Here is an 11,388-nt window from a genome sequence, read left to right as displayed (position 1 = left end):
GCGTCATACCACCCAGAAACCAGAGTGTGCTGTAAGCTTCAACCTGCCGCTCTCAGATCTGCATTCTGCACCCAGAGCCCTGCCTCCCACAATGCCCTCTGCAAACGCACCCCCACCTCCTTACACAGCGACCGCTGCTCCACCCAGGCAGGTTACATTTTCCCATTTCCCCTGCTGTCAGTTACGAAGCTGCCTGACACTGACTAGAGGAGAGCATGCTCGGTGCTGTCAGTCAGGGAAACTTCTCAAGCTCTAGGGATGGACCATAGGTCCCTCTGGGACAAAAAAACCCTCAGTAGATCTGCTTGCCAGTTTCTCCCCTAGGCGATTCTGAGTGACAAAGAGAAGGAGGCTTATGTAAATTGAAGCAAGTCTCTCATCTGAATGATTGAAAAGGACAGTGGCACATTTTGCCCCTGCTGCGCAAGGCATATTGTTTTGAAATTCTTTTCTTCATGGAGGTTTCTTTTTTATTGCTTTGCTGAAGTGACAAATTCACTGCCTGCCAAGGACATCAAGTGTCTCGCTGTTTCAGCCCACCCCAGGAAACTAGCTGCAGCAGGACTGTGGAGTGGCATATGTGTCAGCCTTTCTCCAAAGCCACACTGTTCACACCAGCATTTGGCATTTTGGGGATTTGCACGGCAGCCTGTTCTTTGGTGCGGAAGTGCATTTGGAACTGAAACAGACAAGCACCATTTGAGTAATGGGTAGCAAATTGCTTTGCTAATGAAAGCAAATTAAGGGTATTATTAAGGGATAAAGATTACTAAATAAATACAAATGCACATCAAAACAAAATGTTAGTTCCTTAATTGCAGAAAACACATCCTGAACTGAGTGCACGGGCATGGAGTTATTCGTCTCCATGGAAACCACTGCAGTCTCTTCTAGGACCCATGATAATCCACACCCAACACAACCTATCTTTCCATTTGCTCTTATCCCTCTTAAGGGCCTCCCTTCCCAAAGGCCACTTCTCCCTATGACCAGGCCTAGAACCAGCAACAGCTAGAGCCCATCTTTGCTGATCCTAAGACAGCTAAAGTCGTCACAGGAGACAGATACAATGTAGTCCCTCCACCCTGAGGGCTGGTCCACACTAACCCCCCACTTCGAACTAAGATACGCAACTTCAGCTACGTGAATAACGTAGCTGAAGTCGAAGTATCTTAGTTCGAACTTACCGCGGGTCCACACGCGGCAGGCAGGCTCCCCCGTCGACTCCGCGTACTCCTCTCGCCGAGCAGGAGTACCGGCGTCGACGGCGAGCACTTCCGGGATCGATCCGGGATCTAGACAAGACGCGATAAATCGATCCCAGAAGATCGATTGCTTACCGCTGTGGGGAAATAGAACAGGGGGGCCTTTTCTTTAATAGCCAGAGCTGTGAATCTGAAGGCCCCGAAATAAACCCTCCAACAAAGATCTGTTATGCTGACTGCCCTTACACAAAGCAGTACAGGCCTAAGCCTGAGCAAGACTGAACAACACAGTTTTCTGCCAAACTCGGTCAAGGGTAATGGCCAGAGGAGGGAGGGGGAAGGAACAATGCAAACTGCTTTAGCAATATAATAACCGTAAGTTTATGAAATACATTAAGAAATTGCTTTTGCAAAGAGCTGATCACTCTTGCAGTTGTAGCTATCTGCAAACTTTCCAATTCCAGCTATCTGCAATATTATCCAATCATAGATCGTCTTTAGGCGTCCCATGGTAACCCCCCTTAACCCTTAACCGAAACCCCCTAGAAAATAACATGTGCCTTGCCGAGAAATGTACCCAAACTGGTGCCAAGTACCACCCCTGGGGAAAACCACCAAGTGCCCCTCTACCCAAATAAACACCCAGCTCTTGGGAAATAATGAGGAGGGTACCGGGTGGGGGGGGGGGCTGACCCCAACCCCAATTTCTTAACTCATGACGTATTGTTTGTACTTTGCTTGCGGTTTAATGAAATAAAAACCCGCCTGCGAGCGGCCCTCGGTGTGTCAGTCTTCGGACTGCACCCCAGTGCACTGGTATGTATGTCAATAAACTGGCCTCAGGCTTAAGTCTTTGAACTAAAATCACTGCGTGGATGTCTTTGACCACGACACCACCGGACCCGGAGGTAAGTATAGACGTACCCTGAGACTGAGATGCTGGCTTCCACAGCAAACTGCAAGAAAGATTAATTTATTTAACCAAGTAACATTTGAGGGGAGGTCTGGCCTTGTTAAAAGCCCAGGACAGAGACTCTGGGGATCTGGGGTGGGATTTTCAAACGCATCTACGTCACTTAGGAGCCCATCAGTGGGTTCACTTCTCAGGAAGTTTAGACGTTTTGCGGCACCTTGAGTATATCACATTATCTTGCTGTGCCTCAGACGCCTTCTGTAAAATGGAAACAATACTTCCCTACCTCACAGAGACAAGGTGGATGAGGCAATCTCTTTTATTGGACCAACTTCTGCTGGTAAAAGGGACAAGCTTTCAAGCTACCCAGAGCTTTTCTTACCTGAAGATGATGTCACCTCACCCATCTTGTCTCTCTAATATCCTGGGACCAACCCAGCTACAACAACGCTACGTCACAGGGGCACTATGAAGCTAAATTCACATTGAGAACCACTAGGCTACGCATCTATTTCAGAAGCCTCCCATTGAGATGCATGAGTAAAATGCACCCTTCCTATATCTTTCATTTCCAGCTCTCTGGCTGCAATAGACTTAACATACCATGTAATGGCACTTGGATCACATTTGGATGGACTTCTTCCAGAGGCATATTTGGTTTTTAACTAAAGCTTCAACTTTACAGATGCTGTTCAATTTCACTGGGACATCCACTGTTAGGAGATAAATGAGGTGGACAAGGCTTTCTTCCGGCAACTAACAGAAGTGATTAGATCACAGGCCATGGGGGACTTCAATCACCCTGATATCTGCTGGGAGAGCAATACAGCGGTGCACAGACAATCCAGGAAGTTTTTGGAAAGTGTAGGGGACAATTTCCTGGTGCAAGTGCTGGAGGAACCAACTAGGGGCAGAGCTCTTCTTGACCTGCTGCTCACAAACCGGGAAGAATTAGTAGGGGAAGCAAAAGTGGATGGGAACCTGGGCAGCAGTGACCATGAGATGGTCGAGTTCAGGATCCTGACCCAAGGAAGAAAGGAGAGTAGCAGAATACGGACCCTGGACTTCAGAAAAGCAGACTTTGACTTCCTCAGGGAACTGATGGGAGAATAACATGTGAGGGAAAGGAGTCCAGGAGAGCTGGCTGTATTTTAAAGAATCCTTATTGAGGTTGCAGGAACAAACCATACCGATATGTAGAAAGAATAGTAAATATGGGAGGTGACCAGCTTCGCTTAATAGTGAAATCCTTGCTGATCTTAAACGCAAAAAAGATGCGTACAAGAAGTGGAAGATTGGACAAATGACCAGGGAGGAGTATAAAAATATTGCTCAGGCATGCAGGAGTGAAATCAGGAAGGCCAAATCACACTTGGAGTTGCAGCTAGCAAGAGATGTTAAGAGTAACAAGAAGCGTTTCTGCAGGTATGTTAGCAACAAGAAGAAAATCAAGGAAAGTGTGGGCCCTTTACTGAATGAGGGAGGCAACCTAGTGACAGAGGATGTGGAAAAAGCTAATGTACTCAATGCTTTTTTTGCCTCCGTCTTCATGAACAAGGTCAGCTCCCAGACTGCTGCACTGGGCGGCACAGTATGGGGAGAAGGTGACCAGCCCTCTGTGGAGAAAGAAGGGGTTCAGGACTATTTAGAAAAACTGGACGAGCACAAGTCCATGGGGCCGGATGCGCTGCATCCGAGGGTGCTAAAGGAGTTGGCGGATGTGATTGCAGAGCCATTGGCCATTATCTTTGAAAACTCATGGCGATGGGGGTTGGTCCCGGATGTCTGGAAAAAAGCTAATGTAGTGCCCATCTTTAAAAAAGGGAAGGAGGAGGATCCAGGGAACTACAGGCCAGTCAGCCTCACCTCAGTCCCTGGAAAAATCATGGAGCAGGTCCTCAAGGAATCAATTCTGAAGCACTTAGAGGAGAGGAAAGTGATCAGGAACAGTCAGCATGGATTCACCAAGGGCAAGTCATGCCTGACTAACCTAATTGCCTTCTATGAGGAGATAACTGGGTCTGTGGATGAGGGGAAAGCAGTGGATGTGTTATTCCTTGACTTTAGCAAAGCTTTTGATACGGTCTCCCGCAGTATTCTTGCCAGAAAGTTAAAGAAGTATGGGCTGGATGAATGGACTGTAAGGTGGATTGAAAGCTGGCTAGATCGTTGGGCTCAATGGGTAGTGATCAATGGCTCTATGTCTAGTTGGCAGCCGGTATCAAGCAGAGTGCCCCAAGGATCAGTCCTGGGGCCGGTTTTGTTCAATATCTTCATTAATGATCTGGAGGATGGCGTGGACTGCATCCTCAGCAAGTTTGCAGATGACACTAAACTGGGAGGAGTGGTAGATACGCTGGAGGGTAGGGGTAGCATACAGAGACAAATTAGAGGATTGGGCCAAAAGAAATCTGATGAGGTTCAACAAGGACAAGTGCAGAGTCCTGCACTTAGGACAGAAGAATCCCATTCACTGTTACAGACTAGGGACCGAATGGCTAGGCAGAAAAGGACCTAGGGGTTAAAGTGGACGAGACGCTGGATATGAGTCGATGGTGTGCCCTTGTTGCCAAGAAGGTTAATGGCATTTTGGACTGTATAAGTAGGGGCATTGCCAGCAGATCGAGGGACGTGATCATTCCCCTCTATTCGACATTGGTGAGGCCTCATCTGGAGTACTGTGTCCAGTTTGGGTCCCACAGTACAAGAAGGATGTGGAAAAATTGGAAAGAGTCCACTGGAGGGCAACAAAAATGATTAGGGGCTTGGAGCACATGACTTATGAGGCACGGCTGAGGGAACTGGGATTGTTTAGTCTGCAGAAGAGAAGAATGAGGCAGGAATTTGATAGCTGCTTTCAACTACCTGAAAGGGGGTTCCAAAGAGGATGGAGCTCGGCTGTTCCCAGTGATACCAGATGACAGAACAAGGAGTAATGGTCTCAAGTTGCAGTGGGGGAGGTTTTGGTTCGATATTAGGGAAAAAAATTTCATTAGGAGGGTGGTGAAGCACTAGAATGGGTTACCTAGGGAGGTGGTGGAATCTCCTTCCTTGGAAGATTTTAAGGTCAGGCTTGACAAAGCCCTGGCTGGGATGATTTTGTTGGGATTGGCCCTGCTTTGAGCAGGGGGTTGGACTAGATGACCTCCTGAGGTCCCTTCCAACCCTGATATTCTATGATTCTATGAAATGGTATCCCATACCAGGAAAAGCGGGTCAATAATTTTCCATCAAAAATGATTTTTCAACAGAAAATGCAGTTTCCACAAAAATTAAAAATGTCCAATTTTCTTTTGGGAAAGTTGAAATGAAATATTTCATTTTGTATCAATTTGAGGTTAAATTGCATCTCCTTGTGGTGTTGCGTTGCTTCAGGGTGCTTCATGCCCTCATTGTTGCCTATGGGCAGGCCTGGCTCCCTGGCCAGACTATGTCTCCAGGATGCAACAGAGTCTTCTGTCTAATCAAGCCACATGGTTCATCATGGGAGTGTCATCACTACAGTTGCCTCCTGGGCCTGGCAAAGAAGATATCCCTGTACTGTAAACCCTGGATAATATAAAATACTAGAAGAACAGACTGTGGGTCATTCTGGCCTCATAAAATGGCTTTATACAAGCCTGTGAAAAATGTAAATACACTTAAAAATACAAGTTACTCAGTTTTATTGGATTTTCTGCTAAATCAAATGCACAGCCTGCCTGTTAATGAAGGTGTCCCACACAAATATGCATGGGGATATTTGTATAACAAAGTACTCTGAGATATTCTTCATGGAGGGCTTGACCTTTCCTTAAGAGCTAGTTTGATGGAAGTGAAGTACATATTGACCTTTCTGAAAAGGCATGGCCTTTATATTGTAAGAGCAGAAAGTGTAAAATGCTGACACAATGGTTCTGGAACTCTGTGGTGACTAAAATAAAGACATTCCCATAGAATATTGAAAGAGACCATAATACTCATGTTTTATATGAACGTGGCAATGTACAAAGCAAATCAAACAAAAATTGACTTCTCAGAAGTAGAGCTAGTAGCCTAACCCTAACCCCCTCCGACAGGGGTCACAGGTTCAGCAATACTGTTGGACAGTATTAAAGACTCCGGGCCAGTAAAAGTTTTGTAGCAGCCTCTGTCTGGTTCGCCGGATTCCCTGGTGTCCTGAGAGAGGGATGTCATGGGCCAGTACAGTAGCTTGTGATGGTACTTCTGGGGGACCACCAGCTGCCTCCAGATCCCCCACGACTCCACTTCCCCTGGAGGTAGGGCCCATTCTCAGTACAGGAATCCCTTCTCCCACAGGAACCTCTCCTGGCAGTCTCTCCCAATGGTCTGTGCCGCACTGAGGTCAGCCAGGTCCCTTAGCTTCTGCAAGGAGGGATCTTTCTGCAACTCGGCCTGGGACTCAGAGGCTGGGGAAGGGATGGGGACCTCCTCCCTGTCGCCGGCTGGGTCTGAAGCCACCGCCCCTCTGAGCCTTGTCCCTGGGCATTCCCTCCTCACCAGGGTAGGGTCCTGCGCCTCTGGTGAGGTACCCTCCCTGATGTCAGGGTGTAGGGCCCCTCGCTGGCTCTGGCTACAGGTCATGACCAGGGCATTCTGGGGGTTGCTTGGCCAATCCTCTAGGTCAGCCCCCCCCATTAACACTTAGTGAGCAAATGGTGCACCCCCATGTCCTTGGGGCCCTCCTTGGCCCCCCATTTCAGATGTATCCTCACCACGGGCACCTTGAATGGGGTCCCACCCACATCCGTCAGGGTCAGGTAGGTATCGGGCACCACCCAATCTGGGGCCACCACCTCGGGCCGGGCCAGCGTCACTTCCGCGCCCATGTCCCAGTATCCATTGACCTTCCTCCCATCCACCTCCAGGGGAACAAGGTACTTGCTCTGCAGGGACAGTCCCATGCCCACCCTGTAAACGGAGAACCTTGAGTTTGGAGCATCCAGCCCCCCCAGAGGAGCTGGTCTGGGAAACTCCTCCCTCCTGAGCAGTTGGAAAGCTGCCAGCCCCTCCTGCCTGGGAAGCCGGCCCCTCCTCCGGCTGGTCCCTACCCAGTTAACCCTGGGTGGGTTTGGTTGGGTCAGTCTGTCCTTGAGCTTGGAGCACTGGATCCGTATGTGGCCACTCTGGCCACAGTAATAGCAGCTCATGTCTCATTGGTCTCCTTGAGCGGGTTGATTGGTCCTGATGCCGGTTGTTCCCCTGGAGAGGGGATTCTCCACATTCCTGCTTTCGGGGGTCCCAGGGTGACTCTCTCTCTGCACCATGGTGGGCTTATTCTTCTGGGACTCCTCCGTTCTACCCCCTGACTAGCAGGTTCTCTGGATTTTTGTCCACCAACCATATCCTCAGGTTGGATGGGCAATGTTCATATAGGTGCTCCAGTACAATCAGTTTAACCATGTCCTCCTTAGTCTGGGCCCCATCTGCCCACTTGTGGACATTTCCCTCCATTCAGAGGATCAGTTCCAGGTATGTGTCCTCAGGGGTTTTACGCTGACTCCGGAACTTTTTCCAGTACGCCTCGGGAGTCATCCCAAACTTGCGTAACAGGGCCTTTTTGCACAGTTCATAGTCCCCTGCCTCCACCAGTTCCATTCGTCTGTACATCCCTACGGCTTTGGGGTCCAGTAAGGGGGTGAGAAACTGGAGCCTGTCTGCAGGATCAACTCTGTGCAGCCCGCAAGCCTTCTCAAAGGCCATCAGGAATTCATCTACGTCCTCCCCTTCCTTACACTGGGACAGGATGCACTTATCGAAGTTCCATGTAGTCCTGGGTCCCCCCCTCACTAACCGCAGCCGGGGGCTCGCTGATCCTCAGCTTTGCCAACTCCAGCTCATGCTGCCGCTGTTTCTCCCGACCCTCCAGCTCTTTCAGTTTTATCTCCCTCTCCCTTTCCAGCTGCCTCAGCTCCAGTGACGGGGAGCTGGGCCGTGAGGATCCCCTGCTATCTGCGGGGGTCATGGTGTCCCTGGGGTTCACCTGGCTGCTTCCAGCCCCTCCCCTAGCCATACGCAGGAGGGGCCTCGGAGTGCCCTTGGCAGCAGTCTGACCACTCCCAGCCGGGACAGACACCAGTGCCGGCGCTGCAACTGCCGGGCTGCTTCCCTCAGGGACAGGGATCAGCTCCTCCGAGTGATCCTCCTCCTCCAGCTGGGCCATCAACTGTGCTTTGGTGCCCTTCTCTCTGTGAAGCCCCCTCTCCTTGCACAGCTCTACAAGGCCCCTCTTAAGGAGATGGTTATACATTTTCCCGCTGTTCCCAAGTTGCTGTTCCCAAGTTGTCAGCTCCCCACGGTTTCCAGGAAGAGCCCCGACTGTGCCAGCCCTTCTCCAGGTCACCACCTCTCTCCCAGGGTCAAGCCGCAGGCTCCTCCACCCCTGAAATCGCTCCCCGCAGTCCCCAGGGGGACCCCATTATTGCAACAGTCCTTCACGCTGGTCACACACTCCCAGGGGTTAAGTGTAGCTCCTCCGCCTCCTGAAACTGCTCCTCTCTGAGCCTTCAGCACTCCTGGTCCTTGTCAATCCCCCTTCATTTTACTGCTCCCCAGTCACTTACTGCAGGAAGCGCCATCCACGGGGTGCAGTACATCCCACCTCACCCACCAGTTGTCATGGAGTGTGGGGGAGTCAGGGCCCTGCACCCCCCACTTCCTGCAATTCACCATGACTCTCAGCCAGCCAGTAAAACAGAAGGTTTATTAGACGACAGGAACACAGGCTAAAACAGAGCTTGTAGGAACAGAAAACAGGACCCCTCAGTCAGGTCCCTCTTGGGGGGTGGGGAGCCCAGACCCAGGTTCTGGGCCTCTCCCCATCTCCCCAGCATAGCTCCAAATTGAAATCCCTTCCTGCTGCCTCCCCCAGCCACATCCCCAGCCCCTCCTCCAGGCTTTGTCCAGTTTCCTGGGCAGAAGGTATCACCTGGCACCAGCCCCCTCCTGGGCTCAGGTTACGAAGAGCAGCCACCATCGCTTACATGCTGGCCGTCAGGTATCATCCCTCAGTGAAGTCACCCCCTTATTTCCCATCACCATCTAGTATTGGTGCAGTACCCCAGGGAAACGAAGGCACACCCTGTGTTAGCAGATACCAGTAAACTAGTAAAACTCCCATGCACATTCCCAGGTTAATACTCCCTACTCCGTCACACCTGTCATGTTGGGGGGGTGGGGTGAAACTTGGACTGTGAGCAGAAGACACTGGAAGGTCAGCACCTCACAGGAGGCCCTTAGAATCAAGCTTAAAAAAAAATCAGCTTACTTTTGCAGGCCTCCGCGTGTGTTGTAATCCAGTTTGCCTGAGAAGGATCTGTCAGGTCTATAAGCATTTGTCCTTCGCTCTTGTGGAAATAACTTGCATAGACACCCATAGTCCAAACCTCGCGACCTGAAACACCATTTGAAGACAAAAGACTGTTTCATTCTGGGACATGATTATTGAAAAGAAAAATTGCTTTAAATTGATTTAAAAGATTTAAACTGAATCTTTATTTAAAGATTTCCTGTCTTTAAATATAGTGATTTTACAAAAATAATTCTGAAATGAAATCACATCCAGTTAGAGTTGGGAAGATACTAAAATAAATGGCAATGTTTGATTTTGTTTTTTATAGCTTCAAAGAAAAATTGATCCACTGCTTTGTTTCAATCACCCACTAAGGCTAGTCTTTTAAACTGGAATATCTTTGGGGCAGGAACTGTAATTTATTCTGTGTGTGTATAGCAGCCAGCAAAACGTGGCCCCGAGCTGTGTAAGGCCGATAGATGTTGATTTAGTATAAATGTTAAATAATAATAATAAAATGAGTGATATTTCCATTCTTAGCACAGGGAACACCTGCTTATATCATTAATGCCTTGCATACTGGTAAAAAGATTAGAGGAAACTTTAAAGATACAGTGTAAATCACATATAACATTTTTTATATACAGGTCCGATGAAAGAATTTATAACTGGGGAAAACAAAAGGAAGGCAAAGTATCAAAGGAATCTTTCTTCCTGTAAAATCTGTTGAAATTATTTTGATTTCAAACATTATTCAGGTGATAGTGATGAAATAACATTATTTGGGATATTAGGAGATGATTAAAGTCATTTTCCTTGTTTGACCTTTTTCAGAACTACGGTTGCTAATTCTGTAATGATGATACATGGGCTCATTTAGTATTGCGTGGGGAGTTTTCCCATTGCATTTTAAACCGGTCAGAGAAAATTTACTGGATTTTTTTTAACCTTTATAGCTCTAACTACAGGGGCTGAAAAGTGCAGAAGCACAAGAAAAAAGCTTCTTCAAATTAACAAAAATTGTAGATTTTCAAAAATGGCTGCCCAAAGTTAGACCTAAATATGGCTTTGGGAGACTAAATAAATGACTTGATTTTCAGAAATGCTGAACACTGAGCAACTACCAGTGAAGTTGATGCAATTAGTCCGGATTTGCGACAGAGGCCCGGTTTACATGCTGAAATTGCACCAACTGAAGTAAATCCATTTCTAAACTGATTAGTTAAGTCTCTGCAAGCCCCTAGTGTGGATATAGAATCTTTAGTTCAGTTTGTTACCAAGTTAAACTAAATCAAGATCACTCACTCTCACACTGATTTATGAGGTTACACAAGGGGGCACACTGATTTAACTAAACCAATTAAGAAACTGATTTAGCAAATGGGTGCAATTTGTGTGTGGACACAAGCCCTAAGGTACAACATGGAGCCAGTATACAGTCATTTCACTTTGGCCTCTAGAAAATGTCTCTTGCTGTTAATAGACTAAGCAAGTGCTGAAAAACATCCAGGAAGAAAAGAACTAGCCTTGCTTAGAAAGGCCACGGGCTCCGAAATCGAAACTGGTGAACGAGGGAAATGAGAAGATGAAGGAAAGGCAATAAGGCTCTTACCTTCCTCTCACTGTGTCTGTCTTGTGTCTGTGCGACAGACCTGGAGTGTGGTATCCAGGAAAAACAGCTCTCTGCTTCTCCATTGGACTGAAGTTGCCAAGACTCTACTCTGTCTAGGACGGTGCTGTGGGAGGGAAAGAGATATCAGCAGGCCAATAGAAGCCGCCTGAGCTCTCCCTTTTTCCTCCCACAGCCACCAGCACTGGTGGGGGAGGTTGAATAGGAACTGTACTGCATATGTACTGCATATTTAAATTTAAATTTATATGCTATACAGTGTTGTTGTAGCCATGTTGGTCCCAGGACATTAGAAGGACACAGACACAGAGCTCTTCAGGTCACCCCGAAAGCTTGCCTCTTTCACCAA

At 48.2% G+C, this 11,388-nt stretch overlaps 1 protein-coding gene across 1 annotated transcript in view; it reads right to left on the bottom strand.

The window, feature by feature from the left end:
• LOC112060186 (uncharacterized) overlaps window positions 1-11,114 on the bottom strand; it is a 61,438-nt gene extending 50,324 nt beyond the window's left edge. Inside the window, exons 1-2 of the mRNA XM_024109271.3 lie at window positions 11,022-11,114; window positions 9,386-9,511 (exon numbers count right to left, since the gene is read on the bottom strand). Coding sequence (XP_023965039.2) covers window positions 9,386-9,494 — 109 coding nt within the window. The 5' untranslated portion in view covers window positions 9,495-9,511; window positions 11,022-11,114. The remainder of the gene's footprint in view (window positions 1-9,385; window positions 9,512-11,021) is intronic.
• Window positions 11,115-11,388: the final 274 nt, after the last annotated feature.

This window comes from Chrysemys picta, chromosome 6 (assembly GCF_011386835.1).
Source record: "Chrysemys picta bellii isolate R12L10 chromosome 6, ASM1138683v2, whole genome shotgun sequence".
Lineage (NCBI taxonomy): Eukaryota > Metazoa > Chordata > Testudines > Emydidae > Chrysemys > Chrysemys picta.
Note: the sequence above shows the minus strand (reverse complement) of the source record. Positions and strands in the feature narration are given on the sequence as shown.